The 23,595-nt window shown below is 41.5% G+C and overlaps 2 protein-coding genes across 2 annotated transcripts; both read left to right on the top strand.

Moving 5' to 3' along the window:
• The first annotated feature begins 3,652 nt into the window (after positions 1-3,652).
• pfdn1 (prefoldin subunit 1) lies at positions 3,653-12,536 on the top strand. Its single transcript, XM_080855435.1, has 4 exons — positions 3,653-3,703; positions 4,247-4,413; positions 4,626-4,710; positions 12,049-12,536. Exons 1-4 carry the CDS (start codon positions 3,671-3,673, stop codon positions 12,130-12,132), a joined length of 369 nt encoding a protein of 122 aa, XP_080711561.1. The 5' UTR covers positions 3,653-3,670; the 3' UTR covers positions 12,133-12,536.
• Positions 12,537-17,490: 4,954 nt separating this feature from the next.
• Positions 17,491-23,493, top strand: slc23a1 (solute carrier family 23 member 1; the record flags this gene model as incomplete). Its single annotated transcript, XM_080836717.1, has 14 exons — positions 17,491-17,523; positions 17,960-18,094; positions 18,205-18,362; positions 18,488-18,576; positions 18,710-18,777; positions 18,926-19,107; positions 19,445-19,565; positions 19,954-20,110; positions 20,308-20,455; positions 20,541-20,646; positions 21,708-21,837; positions 22,045-22,188; positions 22,393-22,488; positions 22,773-23,493. The coding sequence occupies 14 exons, from the start codon at positions 17,491-17,493 to the stop codon at positions 23,036-23,038; spliced, it is 1,833 nt and encodes a 610-aa protein (XP_080692843.1). The 3' UTR covers positions 23,039-23,493.
• Between the last annotated feature and the right edge of the window lie 102 nt (positions 23,494-23,595).

Here is a 23,595-nt window from a genome sequence, read left to right as displayed (position 1 = left end):
TGATGAGCGTGAGTGGGCAAGCACATCACATTAAGAAAGGAAGGAAGGGAAGGATGATTGATAAATACAAGAAATGATAATCACCCGTAGATTGCAATTATGACAAGAATGTATCAGACTTATTTAACAGGCCTATTGTACGTCAAATATACTGATCTGTCTTTTAGTCTTGTGCAGTGGCTCTTGTTCTGGCCGTGGGACCCACAATTGCACATGTCATTAAATAGTGACACATTTTCGACACAATTTGATAGAATTCAAACCGTACAATAAACATACATATTTAAACACAAACATAGGGCCTACTTTAATCCATGCATTTGTCTGACATCAGATTTTTTTTACCACATAGCCTAGTCATTGCCCAAGTCAATGATTCAAACTACACGTTATATTTATTCCTTCTTTCAAATGATCAAAATACAAAACTTTGTAAACAAAACTTTTCTAACAGATTTGTGGCTCCGCTCGAGTTAGCCTACAGCACTATTCGAGTTCCTACACATCGGCCTCTCATGCAGTAGCCTAGGTTATGCATCAGCTGCTCACGCAGAAATCTCTATCATTCCAAGAGCTCCCTTTCCATACGTGATTAAGGCATGAGGACCGCGAGTGGCCTACTCTTTTTTCATTTAAAAATAAAAGCTACTGCTCATATATTTAGTACAAACGTCATTTTAAAGTTCTGAAGAAACACACTCAAAATTATACCGCCACCAAGCAGTTGAGAAACTCTGGCCTTTATCTGATTAATTGAGGTGCGGTTATGATTCACCCTGAGAGGAGGTACCTGAGAGGGCAGGCCTATATAATTACCAGAAGACGCTCTAACGTTCTAACACGGTCTGTAAAACGCCATTTGGAAGACAGATTTATCTGAATAGGCCTACGTACAACAGTTCCATTTCCGTTTTTCGACGACAAAGCTTTAAGACTGGAATTGGGTTTGACAGCATGTTTTTCTATATCTTCGGTAAGGTTTCTTTTTGAACAACGCAATACCTTTAATATTTGCTAAATTACACATAGTAGGCTATAGGTCTTCTTTAAGACGACTTGACAAGTATGTTTTAAGATCAAGAAAGCAGTTTATTTGTTGTCTATCGTGTTATACGGTTCCTTGTATTAATTTTCATTGCATGCGCTTTATGAAGTGTTTTTCAGACTGTGCAGTTGCGCATCCATAGATTTACAGGAAGGCGATACACCTAGATCAGTTGGCACATACAGCTCTCGAAGTGACAGACGGACTACACTTGGAGTTGAAATATACAGTTCGGAAGGTTATGAGACCGAAACTGATTATCGGACTGTCCCAACTGGTAATAAGCCATCAGTTCTCACTGCATACCTTACTGCACAGCTTGCAACCTTTAGACTTTTTTAACAGCTTGAAATAGACCTATAAACCATGTAACTGTGTTCCTCACACGTTGTTTGACAACCCAAAGGAGGGGAATGTAATGTAATGTAAATGTGTAACACAATGCAGGGTGTTGTTCAATATGTGTTTAAACCATGGAATCCGCATTCAATATATTTTTTTTTTAATGAACAGCTAACATGGTAGAAATGAGGACCACAGACAGGATAAAGGACCTAAGTAACCCCTGTCTGGATACTCATAAGAATTTATGCATTCACGGAATCTGTCAGTATCACTGGGAACTGAATGAGACATACTGCAAGTGGGTTTCTCCTCATCCTTACTATTAATATTTTCTAAGTCACCCCTTTATTGCACATTTATATTCATCGCATTGAGAGTTTTTACTCATGGATTGAATAATGTCATCGGCAGATGTCAGCCAGGTTTCAGTGGAGCGAGATGTCACTACATCACACTGATGGTCAAGCACACACATGGTTATGACCTGACAACAGTCCTACCTATAATCGCAGTGGCCCTCTCCATTCTATGCCTGACTGTCTTCAGCCTGTTGCTGGTGATCAGGTCTGTGTACCACTTTTTATATTTTATATTCATAATTTGGTATATGTTGATATTTAGCTCACATAAAATTTTGTTTTTCAGACATCGAAAGAAACACAAACATGATGTAGAGTGTGAGGAAAAAATTCACCTCGAAGTGACCCCAGTCCACCAACTCTGAAACAATATGTAAGTAACATGGTGAAAGTATGTTTAGATAAAACATTGATCAATGTATGTACGTATGTACAGTGTGTATGTGTGTTCAGTATATGTGATGATAATTTATTGTGACCTACTGTATTGCTGATTATCTAAATAACTTTTATTAGGGAGAAGGAGAAAGTCTACCTCGATTAAAGGATGGAGTCTGGTGCAGGTGTGGTCTGGTGCTCTACATGAGTCAAGTCATAAATAGGAGAGAGATATTCTGGTACAATGATAAGCCAGGAATACGGGGTCTCTCATGGGGGGAAACTTCCTGCAGAATCCATCCTCCAAACTAAAAGACTGATGGGTGGGAGGAGCATTTGAACCCCACCCAGCACCCTTGCTGCATTCCAGGTGGATATACAAAAACAATGCATTCTGCATGCAACAATGCAAAAAAAAGTTATTGATAGGCCAAAGTTGTTGAGGGATGGCTTGAATAGTTGTTTTGATGTGTAGCTGAGATCATTGCTGCTTATATATAAGCTGCTTATAAGCTTCAGTATGTCCCTAAATGGTCTTTTTAATAGTTCTTTCAGTATGTTGCAATTTGGTCTTTTTAATTAATTTATTGGTGTATTTAACTATTTATTCATTATTTATTTTAAGAAGTGCTCCATGGATTTAGTAGTATTTATGCAAGGTATGTTTAATGTTAATATTTTTTGATATTCTGCTTATGTTAATGATGTGCTTTGTGACGTAATTTTAAATTGTTGTCTGTTGTTTTGTAACCTTCACTGTAGTAATTAACTTTGAAAGAAGCAATGCTTGAAATGATGTCATGTTAAGAAAATTGCTGTATTCATTCTGATCCCACAATATGACACCACTCGAGTGCTGGTTCTGCACTGCCCACTTTGCCCCTATATGACCATGCTCAAGAAGCCTTCTGACCCTGGGGCATAGAAAATACAGTCTATTATTGATTCCATGAATTCAAATAAAAACTGTTGATGCATAATTACAAGAGCCTTGATTATTGTCTTTAAAAATGTTGTGCTACACTGCACTGCTTCACTGTTGTACTGCCTTGCCCGTGGTTACATTTGTGAGGGCAATCCTTTCATGCATCATATTAGCTGCCCTTCAGCTGCAGGGTTAAAGCAGTCTAAATCCAATTCAATTTGGCCAAGATAAACAAAATTAGATCCTATTTAATGAATTGACGTACCAACGTAATGGAATTATAACGCAAGATGATTAAGTGCTTTACACTACAGTGTACGATAAACTAACGCACACGCGAAGACAGGAGGCCAAAGAGCTGAGACAAATAGTGAACAGAATAAGATCTGCTGAAGCAACGATTGAACAAATCCTCTCAGTACAAACAACTACTCTACCTTCGAGGTCAACACTACTCACAGCTTTACGTTACAAGCAGAGCACGCAAAAGTTTGGAGATATTTGGTCACAATAAGCTTTTCTCGAGTTTGTGTGAGTTTGTAATATACTGGTGTTGAGCGCGTCATTAGAGATGCCACGCCCTATTAAGCTTGAGACCACGTGTTTTCTCTCAGCAACATGGCGACCCCCATAGACTTGGAGTTGAAAAAGGTAATTTTGATGCATTATTACGATATTTGGGGGTAATATCTGAGTTCATTATTCGGTTGTTAATGTTCAAGGTTGCCATTGTTCAAAAGATCCATTGTTCATTGTTCCATTAAAGGTGTAAAAAAGCCCACAACCTGTACTTCACGGTATTTGGCTAACATTTTGGGGTAGCTTGAGCTTGCTAGCTCGCTACTTGGCTGAAGGTTTAACGTTTGGCCTAAAGTTTATTTAAATATTATTGCGTGCTCAATGTGTCAGTGGATTCATTAATATGTGAACTGTTTCACACAGTAAAGAAATTATGTCAACATGTTCGTCCTACTGCGCTAGCTAGCTTCATAGCATTATAGCCTTGTTTCTGGAGGTAGTTTGTTTAAAAGTCTGATGGCGCGTATGATAAACGCGAAAACATTGTCATAACTATGATTTTTAACTGTCTCTGATAACGACTCACGTTGATAACGTCTTGTGTTCCCTGTTTTTCCTACCTACCCTCCCCTGCTAAACATATTTGGCTATTACATGTTCGCTTTGTCCTGATAGGCATTCGGAGAGCTGCAGTCTAAAGTCATTGATACCCAGCAAAAGGTGAAGATGGCAGACCTGCAGATTGAACAGCTGAACCGTATAAAGAAACATGCAAATTTGACACATGCCGAACTAACACCTCTACTTGATACTACGCGGATGTACGAGGGAGTTGGACGAATGTAGGTATCGCCTTTGAGCTCTAACAATGATCGACCCCCTTCCCCCCAATGATGTTTTCATCGAAGGCCTTTCTGGCTGTCGGTCATAAAAGCAAATAGTAGAATTCATGAATACAAATAATGTATATGCCACCCAAATTGCCTTGACAACTATAAAGCTAGAGAAAATATTAATATTTTGTCAAACTGAGTATCATCTCTGTTTTTGTAAGGTTTATCTTGCAATCTAAAGATGCGATCAGCAATCAACTGACGGAGAAGCAGAAGACAGCAGATGACAAGATCAAGGAGCTTGAGGTGAGCCTCCTAAAGTGTCTGTATCACTGTGATCTTGATGTACATTTATTGTATTGAACATTTGCCTGACATAACCATCTGTGAATTATGTTGCAACACTTTAAACATGTATTTAAACATAGCACGTAAAGAAGGACAGTAGTAGACTTAGTTTATTTGCTGCCTTCATCTTAGTTGCATTTTTCTGACAGACTTGGGTCAGACTAATGGCTTTTGTTCTTGTTAAAGAATTGAAGAATCTCTTAGTAGTTGTTTTGTGGCACATAAGTGTTTATAGACACTGGAGGTTAAAACTGTTCTCCCTCAAATTTCATAGTATGGTTTAAACAGTATAGAATGTTTAGATGTCATTTCAGTCATACATAAGAAAATATGTTAAATTCCTTGAGCCACTGGTGGGGAACTTCCCATAGCGGCCAATCCTTTCACTGTCACTTGCAAGCACCCATAGCCAGCAACCTTATCAATATAAGAATTGCCCAACCATAGATACAACAAGACACAACAGACTATAGACCGGTTCAACACATGCTATATGTAGTAACAGAGAACCGGAAAGGCACTCCTTTACTGCCCTCCCATAAAATCTGAGCAACAGGATACAACATCAACAAAGCTACCCTTTTGAGTTTCTACTGGGGCTCTCAAGCAGGCACCTTCCTGTGTTCCAGTGTTTCGTTGAATTTGGCCCATGACACCTCCAGAAGGCTCAACAGAGGTGTCTAGCGTCCCAGAGCCACCCCCCTCCATACTCATGATGGGTTAGAATACATGCCACTTTCCCAGTTTTAGTTCAGGTTAATTTACGACCCAAAGTGGTCTGCGAGCGCCTTAGCTACAACCACTTGGCTCACTTTTTCATCAGCCTCAGACAACTCCTTTAAAGGTCCTTTGAGTGAGCATCCTTAAAAAACAAAATCCATCCAAGGTGCCGTGGTTGATTAAGCTACAGATTTTGCTACTAATACCATGTAATACTATGTATGCTTGCCAACCTCATTGCATGGCTTCCGCTACCAGTTCTACATACTTTAGCTTCTTCCTTCCAATTGCTTCCTCAATCGCATCTTGCATAACGGTTGTTAACTCAACAACAAATCGTAAGGGTAGTCAGACTAAGGTATTCAGATAATCTAGTAGACCCTACTCGGTTCAAACATATAATACATGGCGGCCATGTTAAAAAAAATGAAAAGAGCTTGTCATAGTGGTCAGAAAGTAATTTGTTTTGGAACTGGGTTCATACAGCATCACTACTCCATTGCACCTGCATACAAGGAATCTTTGATGAAAACCTACGTCACATCTGTAATGAAGAAGGCTCTCGTCACTGTGGTTAAGGATACTGACTCAGCTGGTACTTTCCTCATATGTTGAAATACATTTAAGTTCCTTTCCAGGGAAGATGACTGCAAGCACTTCTTTAGGAAGCTGGAGCGATCAATGCCTCTGTATTTCCATTCTGTCATAATAACCTAACGGTCTTTCACTGTTCTTGTTTTCACTTGGCATCTTGGACCCTCAGAGCATGCAGAGCAATGCATTAGATCAGGGGTCGGGAACCTTTTTTGCCTGGAGAGCCACTTTTACCATTTATTTATTTAAGAGCCACAAAAAGACAGTTACAAGAAAAAGTTTGGATATTTAACTAACAGTTGAAATTGAACATTAGGCCTACCAGAGATTAATGCGACTTATTCAGTGAGGTGAAGCTTCATGCAAGCATTGAGGCTTTCGTCGTTTAAACGCGAGCGCAGGTTCGTCTTTATATTTTTCATATGTGAGAAAGATTTCTCGCATGCATAAGTGGAACCGAACATGGGCAACACAGCAAACACACTTGTGTTTGCTAGCAAGCTGTGCTCGCTGACGTGCGATTCCTTCCAGCTGATCGTTCAGTGATTTGAACTTGCCCACCCAGATGACAGACAAGGTCGGCAACCTCTATCTCAAAATCGCCGATAGAAACACCAGGGATGCACAATACGTTTTTTTCCTTTTCGATATTTTTCTCTAGCCTATCAACTTTAACAATGGAATTTTTCTCGTTGACGGAAATGTAGGGAAATCTGTGATTTTGTTAGATATTGGCATGGCAACCAGCCGCGAATGTAACAATATTTTGCAGGCTATGGTTACGGAGTCAAGTGAGGTGGAAAGTTAAATTAAATAACTCAGATAGACCTACGTATTTGCCACAAAGCCTTGTCATTTTAATATAACTAGTATTGACTGTTATTTAAGCCTTCTACTAGGCTAGGCTGATCCCTTGATTACACGTTTTTTTTCTCCGTATTTTTCTCCAACCCATTTCGTCCGAGAGCCCCGGCCGTCAGCAAAAGAGCCAGTGGTGGCTCGCGAGCCATAGGTTCCCGATCCATGATGAGATGCTGAATATAAGGGTATCACTGAGGCTTTGTGGCCAACTACCCTCTGCTTGTGGACATGTGACCAATGACAGACCATAAATATATGTTTCGTCGGAACATCTATTTTAAGAAAGAAGCCGGTGTTTTTTTTCTTCAGTGCAGCATGGTTAGCCAAAACCTAGATGAGGACAACCCTCTAACCATACTTGCTTAGTGACTGACCGTACTCTACACACAAGCCTGTTGCTTAGTGACTGACCTTACTCTACACACAAGCCTGGATCTGTGTGGGAACAGGTGTGTGTGTGTGTGTGTGTGTGTGGGACCAGGTGTGAGTGAGGGTGTGCCATGAGGGTGAAATGACCAGTTCATTGCAGTGACTCATCCAGCTGGCAGCTGTGCCATCGTTAGTGCGTACGTCATGAAGGCATCCTGGTTTAAAAGGCAGTTGTAATATTTTGGTCGTTAATTCAGTCAAATACTTTCTGATTTCTCATTTTGGAGGCGGTTAGGGTTTTTTCAAACAAGATTTCTGTATTTTGGCGATTTGGGATATTTAGGGAATGTACATTACATTTACAACAGATGTCTCAGGCTAGTGTTTGAGATCATACCCCACAAATTAGCAATGTTGTGGTGTGTTTGCATGGCGTGTTTTGCAGACAGGTCAGAGATATCCATGGGTTACCGGTTCCTCATTTGCACAGTATTGCTTATAATTGTTGCTGATACAGACTGACATACTGACAGAGATAGTGTGCATTTTTGAATGTTGTGCCCAGTCGAGCAATTTTTCAGAAACTGAAAGCACTGAGGCACATACAAGTCTTAAGTGTATCTTCAGCCACACAATATTGTAATGCGTATCCAAACATATGCGCACTATATATAAATCTTTCTGTGCCCTATCCTGGCACTTAGTCTTAGCCGTGCCGTTAAAGGAAAAGCTGACTGAAAGACTGCAGGAAAGAGAATTAACTGGGAAACACATACTTGAGTCACTGTTATAGTAAAAGAGGTTGGCAGATCAAATGAAGGTAATCGGATGACTTGTTTCCTGTCGGGCAGGAATTGTAGTGGCTTGGGTTGAATATTAAGCTCCCTGACGGGTCATAAAGTGCTGATGGAATGCACTAGACTAAACCTCAGCTCCTCAGGGCATGCCTGCGCAAATCCTTCTGTCGGTGTGTTTCGTAATATTACTAGTGTTGAGAGAGTGGTGATGGAATGTTTACTTTTCTGATTAGAGAGAAATTAATGATTAAATACAAATTCCTGGCTGTCCAAAAGTGCTGTTCTGAGGTTTGTGTGTGTGAGTGGTACTGACACATCTCTTAGTCTGGCCGGACTGACGTGTGCCGTTCATCAAGGATGTGTCTGGGCAGAAGAGTGAATGGCTGGGTGACGTATGATGTCTAACATTTGTGCTTTCATGTTGGCCTTGATCTTTTAGAATCCTTGAGACATACATCAGATAAATGTTTTATCACTTTTCTCTCTGGATGCCTTCATTGTTGTGGATAGTGAGTTTTTACAAAAAACGAATTATAATTCAATGGGTTTGTTGGTGAACAAATCAGTATGCATCCTGAATTTGGTGCATGAAAACACATTCATTTTTATAGCTATCGGTATCAACGATGTGTCTGTTGTGTGTTACTGTTGCTTACAACATGAACTCACACCTATCCACTCACACTCACTCACTCACATACGTGCACACTTACACTTAGTCAGGCTAGCTTTACACGACAACGATCTGAACACAAACCGCAAAAGTGGCGTTGCGTTCCCACTTTTTATTTCGCGTTTAGACGAGCGACTTTGGGTGGAAATCTGCATGCACACGGGGACGCAAAAATGTGTGAAACTTGATGTAGTATGCATGCCAGGTGGCTAGGTGGTACTGTGAAGCACTGTCATACAACAACACCAAGAGCGCGCGCATGCGTTGAAACGTCCTTCTACTTCTCTCCTTAGCGCGAAATCGAAATTCGGAAAACCAAAGCATGGCAGCAATCCGACATGTTAATTTCCTGTATGTGTGGCCATTAAAATAATGTTGAATCTGACGTTTGTTGGTGTTTGGATGTACTGCACATGGGTATGACGTCAACGCGTAGGCAAGGATAGCCAGCGTGAGCAGCTCAGAGCACACTTTTGCGTTTTCAACCCTTTAGACGGGAACGTGACGGTGGAGCGTTTTTAAGATTTCCACTCTGGAGGGTGGGTTCATTTCTTTGCGTTTTCAAGCCCCAAAAACGCTGTCGCCGTCTAAACGAAAGGCACATCTGATAAAATATTTTGTCGTTTTCACCCGGGAGCGTTGTCGTGTAAAGCCACCCTCACACTCACACTTACAATCACATACACACACTCACACTCACACACTCACACATACACACACTCACAGTCACACGCTCATATTAATACATAGACACACAAACACACACACACTCTCACTAACACTCAAACATACACACTCACATTCACTCACTCACATTAATACATACTCACTTTCTCACACTCACACTCACTCACTCACATTAAAACATACACACACTCTCTCCTGAACTAACAAATACACACTCACACTCACACATACACAGTACACACACTCTCACTCTGTCACACTCACAGGAATGCATTGTATGCTTCCTCCAAACACTCCAAGGCTCATTTCATGTGATGGGCAAAAACAAATTCACATGATCTACATTTAGATATTTTGCTTGTACTTGAGGTCTTAGCTAGTGTATTCCAACCCATGAAATGTATCTTTCTAATTTCATTCATTTATTTTGTGTCCTGTGTCGGAAGTTCTTTAAAATTATTGTACTGTTTTTTTTTTTATTTATTTACTTCTTTTTTGGGTGCCTGTGTCAAACAAAAATCCCTATGAAATAAACCAAATTGACCAGAAACTTGTAGGCCAGTATAAATATCTGTAAGATATAAATATCTGCACTGTTACGAAGGTAGATGTGGTGTGCAGAGGGACATGTCGCACATTCAACTTTGGGTGAGTTTGAGTCTGAGTACTTTAATGGACGTTCTCAATCGCAGACTTATTTGACAATTTGTCAGCTCAACACAATAGCTTGAGAAGTGGCTCAACACCAATCCCAGTGATGACTAGCAAACAAAGGACTGTTTATTTATTATAATTTTTTCATGGCGTCATAAGCAGAAGGTGACAAACAAGAAGACCCATTCACTGAGAGACAATGAAGAACCTTTGATTTGGCAGATAAGAGCAAAACCACAGTTTCCCCCAGACTCTGCTTCAGGTTTCCATAGCTAAAGCTGCTGCCTGTCTGTCCAAATATGTGTAGGCTGACTACTTTACCCAACATATCTGTTTTATGTGTGATACACATGACTTCCATGGGTCTGAATTCGCATTTATTTTTTCCCACATTGTCATAGAGGACTTCCACTCTGATATTAAATTAGTGTGGTAGAACTTTTGAACATTTGCACTACAGTCTGGTTGAAATCTGCTTAAACCCTTTGTGTGTGTGTGTGTGTGTGTGTGTGTGTGTGTGTGTATGTGTGCGTGTGCACACGTCACTAGAGCACTGCCTTTCCTTTGAGTTTTTGTTTTAGTCGTGCTCTCCTGCGTCACCGTACAAGCGCATGAACTTCCATATTTAGTGAGAAGTGCGCACCTGCTGGACACGGGGAGGACGGTCACAGCCCTGTGTGTGGTGGCACCTCAGCATATCTAGATAAGGACCATAACCAATCTCTGACCTCTCTTTTTTTAAAAGCTATTTTCAGTCCCCCGCCTTCCTGCATCTCCACTTGCTATCTAAAATGCATGTCGGGTGGTGTGGCTTAAGACGTAGAAATGAGCAGCTTTGCTTGAGTCAAAGCCTTGGAGTGCGTTGTTGATGCATGTTTCTTTGATCAAAGCCAGCCTTGTGTGTCTTGATGGGACAGCCCTGTTTCAGATAGCACCACCACATTGACTACACTAAGATGACGTCCTACGCTTTCTCTCCGGTTATCAAGGTTTTTTTGTTTTGTTATTGTTTTTGCTATTGTACGAGGTGACAGTTGTGAGACATGAAGACAATGACTACTCTGTCAGGATGCCTATTTTTGTAAACTGGATAGACAAGTTACAATAAGTACAACATTCATCAGACAACCTTTAAAAAGTTGTTATCTTCTTTTATGGTTCCCTCTGTGGGTGTTGCTGGCTGGATAGTGTGGGCTCACATATCCCTACTGACTGTTATTCCACTTGCAGGTGTTTTATTTAAAGCAGTTTATAGGTGAAGTGATATGCAGGGCGTGTAAGACACGTCCAGTCATCTATGGAATCAGATTAATGCCATAAATATTTTGTAATCTGTTATATAGATTTTGTATCTGTAACATAGATTTAGTATCTGTGAAACCATCTACACTTTCAAAACCTATCTACAGATACGGATTTCAAATACGAAATGTATCTACACTTTCAAAAACTATCTTCACTTTCAAAATGTATTTACAGATACAGATTTCAAATACGAAATGTATCTACACTTTCAAAAACTATCTACACTTTCAAAAACTATCTACAATAGATACAAAATCTATATTACAGATACAAAATCTATATTACAGATTACAAAATATTTATGGCATTGATCTGATTCCATAGTCATCCACCTTCTCTCAAATGTCTTAGAGCAAACATCAGTGGCTCTTGGTTCAGAAGAGTTCACATGAGCCTACTGACTGCTTCATCATCTCTCTACAAGCCTCACATATTGAATTTAGTGTTCAACAAAGCCCATGAAAAGCCTTTTATATGAAACATTTTCCTATTGTTGAGTGTTTACTGTGCTGTTTTGTGAACATGAAGTAAACTGTGTGTGTGTGTGTGTGTGTGTGTGTGTGTGTGTGTGTGTGTGTGTGTGTGTGTGGTCGTTTGAGGATGTGTTTGAAATGTTTATGTGTTATCTCTCTACAGCAAAAGAAGACTTACCTTGAGCGCAGTGTGAAGGAGGCAGAAGACAACATTCGAGAGATGTTGATGTCAAGAAGGGCCATGTGATGTGTGCTCACACACACACACACACACACACACACACACACACACACACACACACACACACACACATATGTAGACACACACTTTTTCTAAGTTAAAAACCAGAAATTAAATCCTGTAATACACATCAGTAGGTTGAAGTGGCTGAGTCGTGGTAGACAGCCTTGTGTCTCTGCTCAGTGCATGATGCATGTGTCTGTGTCGAGTGGGGACTTGAAAATACGCAGGAATAAGGTGCAGTGACTCAGAACTGGGGCCTTAGGACTTTTCTGTTGCAATGTTGGTTTTGTACAAGATTAAAAAGGAAAACTGTTTGTTTTTTAATTTGGCACAACAATAAATCCTGTTATTATTTATTTCAGGCTTTGGCTTTTTGAAATAGTAAAGCTGTCATGGCTGCTCTCCAATTCTGTCTGGATTTGTTTGTACTTGTGTTGTGATCCCTTCTCGTTCATCTCGTCTTCATCTTGTCTCAGTGGAAAGGCCCTCTGCCCTAGCCTGTTCATGTAATAATAATAATGTAACCATGTACTGATGGTTGGAGCCATGGATTGGGTTTGACTCCCATGTCGCCCTCCTTACACAGAAAGTACATTTCCTTGGAAACAGGTGATGACTACATGCACTTGGATACTTGGGAAATTTATATTTCCCATATTATATTTAATGTTTAGAACCTGATTAGTTCCACATTTCAGGAAGTTTTTTCCACTATTCCCTTTCTCTCAGTGTATTAGGAGGCTATTTTGAATGTTAAAAATTAGGCTTTCCGAATCTGGGATGGGATGGGAGGAGTGTCTGCCAGAGGACATCATTTCTGCGAAACCACCCTGTGAGAATCTTTTAGTGGTATACGGTAATTCAGCATTTTCATGTAACTACGAATAGCATAGTTAGTAAAGGTCCTGTGGGGATGACATCTCTAGCTCGTCTGGGAAGTCCCGCCCCTCTTCTCCGGCCAATTTGATTTTGCCTCTGAAAAGGGTCTGGCAAAGATTGCGCAGCCGTTCATTACAGCATTCTCAGGATCTCTGGGACCAATCACAAACTGGCTTTTGGCTACCTGGCGCGCCATTGGCGGATTTAAAATAACCACGTCTAGTATCAAAAGCGAAACCTAAGAGAAAAGCACAGCAAACTATAAACTGCTCTCGCGGCTGTCTTGGATGATTTCAAAGGCAAGTTTTCTTTGAGAATAGAACAGAAACTTGCTCTGAAACAATTCATACAGAAAAAATATGTGTTTGCTTTATTACCGATCGTTGTATCGTTGTATAGTATCGTTGGTCTGATTGGTTAAAGGCGTGTCCAATTACGTGAGTGAAGTGGACCTCCATTTAGTAGTTTGCCAGACTAACTGAGCAAATGAAATGCAGTGAAGGGGCGGGGAATTCCCAGACAAATCTCTAGCCCTACCAATGAGGACAAATCTTTACTACTCCATCCAGTCTGCAAAATGATTGTCGCCCCCTTGTGGACAGGGTGATGTGTTTTTCTTAAAGGACACACACAGACTTAGTCATGTTGATGATTTTCTTTATGAAATCTTTTAACTGGATATCGTGGACATAGCAGTGGTCCTGTAGTTTTTTTTGGATGTGGTCGCAGCACATGAGGAAGCCATGATCTCCCAATCCAGGTTGAGAAGAAAAGGGTTGTTATTAATGAAAAACATGGGGTTATGCCACAAAGAAGTTTGGAGAAAGGCTGAGAAGATATAATGGAGAATTTACCTGTTTTTTTTACCTGGGCCCTATTATCACATCCTTTTGGGTCCAGATTTTTACTAAGGACAAAAACGAGCCACTGGCAGGCTCATAATGTTATTAAAGGTTTCAGAAAGCCTCGTAATGTGATTAAAGGTGCCTGAGAACATGGAAAGCATCTCTACAGACAACAGAGAAATAATCGACCAAACACCCATTTCCAAACTTTTTTTTTCAGATTTTATATAGATGTCGTTGTTCGTTTGAGGAGAGGGTCTCTAGCCTCAGCTTTCCAGTCCCATTTGAGTTTAGTCATGGGCAGAATCTCTGATTTTGTCCAGTTGATGGAGCCAGACACCCTTTTATAATTACTGATCAGCAGACAGACTGATTTCATGGTGGTGAGACTGATGCCTGAGATACGGTCACAATGACTAACGGAAGCAGACATTTTTCAGAGCTATATGTGCAGTGGTATGTCTGGCCAACCCATCTGGGTGTTTCCCAAAAGCATAATTGAACAGTTATATTACCATAGTTAAATGATAAAGAGACTATCATTTTGAACACTCTCTCTTTCTCCATGGTTACCACGGTGGTCGCTCCATGGCGTTTTCAGGAAGCACAGACCAAGCGGTGAAGTTCCAAGACTACCTCTGTGAAGTGAGTTTCCTGTTTTAAGCAGAGATCAGATCTGAGTTCATGTTTTTGTTCTTTGTGCAGATTAATATAAAGATAGCACAAAAAGTAAGGAAATTTGTGTTTGGTAGATAATTTCTTTGTTGTAACAATGGTTCTTGGCAATAAATCTTATACCGATGGAAAGCCTGTTTTTGTGTGCCACATTTGTAAGGAACATGCATTTGTGGGATGAGCAGCCACAGCCTGGCACCTCCTCCTCATGCTGTTCACCAACCTGGTCAAACGTTGCTTTGGGATAGCATTCCAATCCTCAACCAAGACTCGATTGCAGGTCAGCCATCGGGGTTGTGTTGGTCACTAACACGTACAGCACGCCCAAGCTGATCCCATGTTCAATTGGGTTGAGGTCTGGGCTCATGGCAGACCATTCCATTCTCTACCTGATGGTGTATTAAATGACTAAAGTGTAAATTACATTGCCAATATGTCTTGTTGTTCCTTGTTACTGATCGAGAGTTCAATCATCCAATCCACCAAACAACTCAAAACAAGAGTGAATACCAACAGCAATACCAATACCAACAAATGAATGTTCCTTACCATTTAAAAGGCTTTCCAAAGGTATAAAATGTATTGCCAAGAAGCATTGTTACAACAAAGAAATAAGCTACCAAACACAAATTCCCTTACTTGTTTAGTTGTGACTGGTATTGAATAACAAAGTGTACAGCACAGATATGGGTGAAGGTTTTAAAACACAAAAACAAACTTGGAACAGAGACATGCAAACGCTCAGAGTTGGAAGGTTAGCTGAACACCCAACTGTGTCTAGCGGGCCTGGAGTAGAGTTGTGATATTACAGCAGTTAAGCCATTCTCACTACATCTTTGGATTGTTTTCATAAGCATTAGGCAAGACAGATAAGAGGGCTTATGGCGAGGTAGTGGGACATAAAAGTAAGAATCCTACCAAAGAGTAATGATAGCCAGGAGGAGTGAGGTTGGGGTGATGTGTAATGATAGCCAGGAGGAGTGAGGTTGGGGTGAAGTATAATGATAGCCAGGAGGAGTGAGGTTGGGGTGAAGAGTAATGATAGCCAGGAGGAGTGTGGTGGGGGTGAAGAGTAATGATAGCGAGGAGGAGTGAGGTTGGGGTGAAGAGTAATGATAGCCAGGAGGAGTGTGGTTGGGGTGAAGAGTAATGATAGCCAGGAGGAGTGAGGTTGAGGTGAAGAGTAATGATAGCCAGGAGGAGTGAGGTTGGGGTGAAGAGTAATGATAGCGAGGAGGAGTGAGGTTGGGGTGAAGAGTAATGATAGCCAGGAGGAGTGTGGTTGGGGTGAAGAGTAATGATAGCGAGGAGGAGTGAGGTTGGGGTGAAGAGTAATGATAGCCAGGAGGAGTGAGGTTGGGGTGAAGAGTAATGATAGCCAGGAGGAGTGAGGTTGGGGTGAAGAGTAATGATAGCCAGGAGGAGTGTGGTTGGGGTGAAGAGTAATGATGGGGAGAGAGGCCTGCCTGCTCATAAACATCCTCAATACATTTGTGGCCAGTGGTGTAGTCCATGGTAAAAGCAGGTATACGGAGTATACCCACTTATTTTTCAGTCAGCATTGGGTTTACCCACTTCTCAAAACAGGGCGTTTATCCTGTGCTGTATGGGCTGCTTAAAAAAAATAAGAGTATACCCACTTCTCCAGGGACCACTACACTTCCCATGGGCCCCGTGCTTCTGAATTTTTCACGCTGCTTGAAATGTTCAAACTTGGCAAGAATGGGCCTGGGTCGGATTGTTGCCACTGGAGATTGGAATGCGTGGGAGTATGCTCTCTTTGTCCCAATCCGGTGGACTCTGCGAAGGTAATGTTGTTTTTGGGCTCTTCTGTGATGTTGATTTTTTTTTTCAGTAATGTTTTAAGTAGGCCTAGGCCTTGTTCCTCTGGAGTTTCCTTGTTTGCCTCTTGAATTCCATGATATATTAGATTGTTTAGTTCGTCCCATTAGGTTTGTCTGGTCTGGTCTGTCTTGCACCATCATGTCTAGCCTGTCTGTTGCGTCTCATCCTGTTAAGTGAAATATCTCTCGAGTTACCTCAGGACTCCGGAGTTGCGTATACATTATATTCAATAATAACTAGCTTGTCAGGCTCACCCACGTCTTGGCAGGTCAGATAGAGGCACGGGCCCACTCTCAGACTGCAGCAAATGAGAGAGAAGAAACATCAACCACATTACACAAGGTATAAATAGAAAGAAGTAAGCATTCTCTGATGCCAAAACACTTTGCCAGCAGGGATAACCACGTGGTGGGTCTCAGAGATAATCTTACAATTTTTTTTGCAACATAATGCTCTACTAGGACTACTGTGGACTAGGACTACTAGTTCTTCTTATCAGCCCTTGCTTACTAACACACATAGAAGGTACACTTTTAAGCACATACACAGAGTTAGAACCGTCAGCACTTGAGAATCAACGATATACAGAAACAGAAAAGTCATGTTTCAGCTAACAAAGGCATATGATTAACACACATACATACTTGATTAAAGCCAGAGTTTCATATTTCCCTGTCACATCCTTTATATGTGAATATGTAAATGCAAAGCATTATGTATTTTTTGTTACTTTGATGCATCATACTGTATTTTATTATTCTGTGTTTTTAAAAAATCACCTGAAGACAAATGGTGTATGATAAATGAAGGTACATCAGCCAAAAGGCATTCCACACTCCTTCTCTCTTGATGCAAAGCAGAGATCCTTCTTGCAATCTCCGTTCTGGGAATGATTGTTGTGCAGCTTCTGTACGTCTTGATGAGCAGTAGTGGGTAAAGTCCAGGCGAAAGGGGAGATTATTAACCTGGCTAATCTGCAGCCCCTCTCACTCACGCCTCTTTCAGTCAGTGGTGTCCTGTCAGTGAAGGAGGTCAAGAGCTCAAGTCTTCAAACAGAAGTAATCTACAAACATAGGTGCACATAGCCACTGGCGTACGCACCTACACCGGCACGCCAATGAATCACATTGACGGCACACTGGACCACAAGGTAAAAAATATGTCACTGTATTTGATTAGATGACTTAAGAGGTCTGTAGTGAGAATGAAAAGGTTTTTTTTGCAGTGGTTGTAGGATACGACTCAACGGTTTCTTGAAGGTTTTTGTCATTTAAAAAAGAATAAAGAATTAACTGGTAAAACATACTATGCCAAAGACAGTATTTTACAATATTTCATGGGGAGTAAAATTATAATTTGGGAAATGTACCTACTAAACATAAACGTTTCTGTTGAATATTTCTTTGAGTAAATTATTATTGGAAGCATATCTCAACCTGACAAATTGTCTAAACATATCCACACTAACCATTACCTAAACCCTTAGCTGAATGTGTGTCTGCCCATAAACAAGGTAGTTATGGGTACAGTCGCAGTTACAAAAGTTCTGAGAATTGTGTGATTTTGACATTCCGGATTCCTGCCAGGATGAGGACAGGCAGGAGCAGCCTGTTGAAAATGGTGGGCCTCCCTGCACAAAAAAGCAGCAGGCAGGGTTTGACATGATCTACCGTATTGAGGATGTACCACCTTGGTATCTCTGTGCGCTTCTTGGCCTACAGGTGCGCACACATGCACTGCTGCACAATCATACATTCTGTATATGTTGTTCATCTTTATCACTTGTCTGGCATGTTGCGGTTGATGTTTTATGCGTCCCTGTGTGGTCCAGCACTACCTGACCTGTTTCAGTGGAACCATCGCCGTGCCCTTTCTGCTGGCGGATTCCATGTGCGTGGGCAAGGACCAGAACACTGTCAGCCAGCTGGTGGGAACCATCTTCACCTGTGTGGGCATCACCACTCTCATTCAGACCACTTTTGGTGTCAGGTAAACATAAACATGATCCGTGGGTGTGTATGTCTGTTTATCAGCCTATCTACTGTACATGCCTGCCTTCCCATACACGCAAATGAGGAATTATTCAAATACAAAATTGAATTTGTCCTCTACAGGCTTCCGTTGTTCCAGGCCAGTGCATTTGCCTTTCTCATCCCTGCTCAGGCCATTCTAAGCCTGGATAGATGGGAGTGTCCTCCCGAGGGTAGAGTTTGCCCTACATCCCATCCATCTTTTTAGACACGAAATAAATAGAGCACAATTAATTTTTTATCTTCTGTGAAATCACACCGTGGTGCTGTCTTTTAAGTCTAGCTGACTTGCTGTCAATTCCACAGAGGAGATTTATGGGAATTGGACTCTTCCTCTCAACACTTCTCACGTCTGGCACCCCAGGATCAGAGAGGTAATTCCTGGCATGCCATGTTTGTAGGTATATCTCATACTGCTCACCTAGACAGCCTCAGCATTCCTAGTTGGTGGAATTGAATGGATGGTGGCTGGTAACCAAGATGTTTGTCTTTAACCCTGTCTCTCCGGTGTGTGACCTGCAGATTCAGGGTGCCATCATTGTATCGAGTTTGGTTGAGGTGGTGATTGGCTTCTTTGGACTCCCAGGCCTACTGCTGAACTCCATCGGCCCTCTGACAGTCACGCCCACCATCTCTCTCATCGGTCTGTCTGTTTTCCAGACCGCAGGGGACCGGGCCGGGAGCCACTGGGGTCTTTCTGCGCTGTAGGTCGGCCTTCTGTTCTGTTCCGGTCTGGTCTGTTCTGAGGTCTTCTGTTTTCTTCTGCTCTCTTCTTTCTCTCTTCTTTTCTTGTTCTTGTCCTTCTTCTTCACTTCTTTTAGTTTTCTCTCATCCTCTCTTTTATGTTCTGTCTCTTATTCTGTGAGACTCCAACTGCTGTAAATCTCACTTCAATCTCCTCAGCTTATCGCCTTGATGAAAGTGTTTCATATTAATGTTGTGTAAATGATATTACTAAAAGACATACTGTATATCATATTAATCATCAAATAAGATCCTATAACACTTTTTAATGTTGTGCCGTTGTGTGACATTTTCCAGGTGTATTTTCCTCATAGTGCTGTTTGCGCAGTATTGGAGAGACTGGTCTATGCCCATACCAACCTACAACAGAGAGAAAGGCTGCACAACAACCAAATTCCAGATATTCAAGATGTTTCCGGTCAGATCCCATACACATCCATAACGCTTCAGGACACCACCTTCCATCCCCTAGATACTGACTACCATATATGCAGTAGACTGGTCATGTGTGTTATATACATATGGATGCAATGGGGTTTTATCAGACTGGGCCATTTCTGTAGTTTACATTAAATTGTCCTCAGACTGAACAGCCAGGAGCCCACTCAGGAATGAACACATTCCTTAAATGTAGTAGTGGTGAATGTTCTCGAAAAAAGCAGCGGGCAACCCTGTATATAGACTTAATAAATCTGATGTTATTGTACACTAAATGTTTGTTCTGACCATGTGTTCTGTGACTAACTAGTTTAAACTATTCGTCTTACTTACCCTTACCCCTGAACCCTGCTTTGTGATTTGTTTAGATCATCATGGCCATCATGATAGTTTGGCTGATATGTTACATCCTCACACTGACTGACCTTCTTCCATCGGATCCAAACAGCTACGGCTTTAAGGCTCGAACAGATGCCCGTGGAGATATCATGTCCCAGTCCCCCTGGTTTCGCCTACCCTACCCATGTGAGGAGCATATTTTTTAAGCCTGTTCAAATCACACAGCTATCCCACTACATTATACAGGATGCTGTATTACTTACAACCTGATTAACCTCTAAATAAACCTGAGATAGATCTTTTTAGTGTTTTAAGGGAACTGTCAACTTGCCAGTTTTGTAATTGTTTTTAAATTGCAAAACATCCCTGACTGTGATTTATAGGCCAGTGGGGTTTGCCCACGGTAACCATTGCTGGGGTGATGGGCATGTTTAGTGCCACCCTAGCTGGTATCGTTGAGTCGATTGGTGATTACTACGCCTGTGCCCGCCTCTCAGGGGCTCCCCCACCCCCTGTTCATGCCATCAATAGGTGAGAACTTTATTATCTCATGAAATCGGAGCTTGAACGAGTGTGAGTGTCATTTGCCATTGCTGTCATACTTTTCTCATCACAGGGGGATCTTCACTGAGGGCATATGCTGTGTCATAGCAGGACTTCTGGGCACAGGGAATGGCTCTACCTCATCTAGTCCAAACATTGGAGTGTTGGGCATCACAAAGGTAGCTAATTAATGACAGCCTGTTGTAAAGATAATAAATCAATATAGTACAAGTGCGAGTGGGATAGGTAAGGGATATTCCCACGGGTGGTGTTCGGCCGTAGTCACAAGGCTTCGTGTTGGCCTCCGGCCTCGTGGCTACGGCCGAACACCACCCGTGAGAATATCCCTTACCTACCCCACTCGCACTCGTACTATATTGCTTAATTATTATAATGAAAGTTCTATAGTCAGAAGCTATAGTCACATGTGGAGTATAGAACAGAATGTTGGGTTACATATCTCTAAATCAGACCATGTCACAGATGAAGGGGTGTGTCAGATGAAAGGCCACAGAGATAATTAGCGCTATCGTTTCCAAGAGCTCTCACGTGTTCCATGTAAGATAGTATCCCTTCCCTTGTTTATTTGCCCTCATTCCTTTGCCCTTCTGTGGCAGGTCATGTCACGTACGCCTGGATTCTGAAATACGGCTCGTGTAACATATGTCACGTTGAGCTCTCAACCATGACAAATAAAAGTCACACAAGGTTTATTATCATCGTTTTTATTGTATTCTTGTATTGACTATGGGTATAATACCATCCTAGACTATAGTGAAGTGGGGCAGTCAGTGAATCAGTACGGTTGTCATGAATGTATGCATGTGGTGGAAGTGGATGGAATGTTTAAATCGGTGCAAGTGCGTAGAAATCCGTATCTCCAGACAGCGCGTCCTCTCTCTCTCTCAATAGTGCTTTCTCTCTCAATCGTGCTTTCTCTCTCGTACAATCCGTCAGGATCTCCAGGGCCAACTCCCAATTACTCAGGTTGACTGGCTCTTATAGCACTGGGAACACCGGTCCCAGGTGTTCCCAATAGCTTCTAGAGCCGACACACCTGCGGGTCATCTGAAACACAAGAGACACCAAAACAGACCGCCCAGCAACCCAAAAGAGGCGGGGCCGTCACACACACTATAAAACTGTGTGTTAATTGATGTAATTTTCAAAACAGTATATTCTCTAATATCACTGCATGTGACTGGATGTTATGTTTACCATGGTTTGTCTCTTAAAATAGGTTGGCAGTAGAAGAGTGGTCCAGTATGGAGCCATTATTATGTTCATTCTGGGAACAGTGGGAAAGTTCACGGCTCTGTTTGCCTCTCTGCCTGACCCCATTCTTGGTGGCATGTTCTGTACACTCTTTGGTAAGGAAGTGACATCCTTGGCATGGTATGTGGTCATTGACTATAATACCCAATAATGCCCACTGGGTGGCAGTATGGTGATGATAAGCATTTTGTTTATGCCTAAGCTGGTGACATTTTGGAAATAGTTTAATCATCTCTGTGCATATGTTTGTCTATGTATATCCCTATATGCATTCCCCTGACTCTGTGTTCTGTCTTTTCCAGGAATGATAACAGCTGTGGGCCTGTCCAACCTGCAGAGTGTGGATCTGAACTCCTCCAGGAATCTCTTTGTTCTTGGCTTCTCCATGTTCTCAGGACTCATGCTGCCCAATTACCTTGATTCACACCCAGGAAGTATCCAAACAGGTCAACTGGAGTAGATTTATATAATTCCATAATCATGAAGCTATTCTTCAGGGTATTTTGTGTCTTTTTAAGCCATAGTGGTTTTCCATTAAATAAACCTTTTAGAAGTATTCATATATAGATAGACAAGCCATTACATGAACTCTTAAGTCCTCGTAAAGATGGACTTACATATACTCATTAACTGTTTACGTACTCTTTCAGGTGTTCCTGAGCTAGACCAAATATTCACTGTTCTACTGACAACAGAGATGTTTGTTGGAGGTTTCCTTGCATTCCTATTGGACAACACCATTCCAGGTATGCTAAATCCTTGCATGCCCTGTAGAAAAAAGGAATTCTGTGCATATTTTTGTACAGGGTTTCCGTTTCACCAACCCTTCCTATGTATGAAAATATGACTGAAGGGCGGGTTTTCATTATTTCCCACTAAGGCACCTACTGTAAATGTGATAGTAGCACATTGTATCATACGTCAGTGTTGGTAAAATGATCACAGTTGAAAAAGGCTGTTGATTTAAATCCAGCAATTGAAACGGCTATAACGAAATGTGCAAAAGTACACATTGGTGTTTTATGAACAGGGACGATGAAAGAGCGTGGACTACTGGAGTGGAAGTCAGATGGCAGCTCTAGCGGGAGCTCAGTGGACACGTCCACATACGACTTCCCTATCGGCATGGGCTGTGTGCGCCGCCTCGGCTGCCTGCGACACCTACCCATCTGCCCCAGCTTCCGCGGGTTCAGCCTGTTCAAACGAAAGGCCAGGGCACAAGGAAGGGACGACCTGGAAGAAGATGAGGTGGTGGAGGCAAATTATCCTGTGAAAACAACTTCCACCAAAGTATAACCTCACTGATGTCCTTGTAGAAACATTTTGATACATTATTTTTTATAGGAAACTGCATTTCTCACAGATTACTTCTCAGCTGTGCTATCAATAATGTATTTCTTATTTATCAATCATTTAAAATTAACTCAGAAAAATGTTTTAATTATATTGTTTGTATTTAATGTTTATATGTGTATTTTCACTTTGCCTTTCGTCCACTGCCAGCCTGGGATAATCGATGTCTTAAAAACTCATTGCATGTAATTTGGTCCCGACTTATCTCAATGAAAGTTGGACTAGGTTGTCAGTTGTGCTGTCAATTATCCTCACGAGACATGTCTTATTGTATACAGTATTAAATTACAGCGTTAACAGGCCTCAATGCTTTCATACTTGTTTCTTTCACATATGTCATGGCTGCACTCGCAAAGCAGATGTATTGTAAGCTGTCTGTGGTGAAGGGTCATGTTTGAATTCACAACCTTATATTATTGTTGTAAAAATAGTTTGCATACTTGGTTCAGCTCTGAGAGGCAGTCTTAATCCAGCCTAGTGAAGACACAGACAGTCATCAC

The sequence above is a fragment of the Sprattus sprattus genome (genome assembly GCF_963457725.1).
Source record: "Sprattus sprattus genome assembly, chromosome: 1".
Taxonomy (NCBI): Eukaryota; Metazoa; Chordata; class Actinopteri; order Clupeiformes; family Clupeidae; genus Sprattus; species Sprattus sprattus.
Note: the sequence above shows the minus strand (reverse complement) of the source record. Positions and strands in the feature narration are given on the sequence as shown.

What these genes read in the sequence shown, in the direction of transcription:
- pfdn1 (XM_080855435.1), top strand. Translation starts at nt 3,671, where the DNA reads ATGGCGACCCCCATAGACTTGGAGTTGAAAAAG. An exon ending in TAGACTTGGAGTTGAAAAAG is followed by an intron (nt 3,704 to 4,246) that starts GTAATTTTGATG and finishes TTGTCCTGATAG; the next exon opens with GCATTCGGAGAGCTGCAGTC. An exon ending in ACAAGATCAAGGAGCTTGAG is followed by an intron (nt 4,711 to 12,048) that starts GTGAGCCTCCTA and finishes ATCTCTCTACAG; the next exon opens with CAAAAGAAGACTTACCTTGA.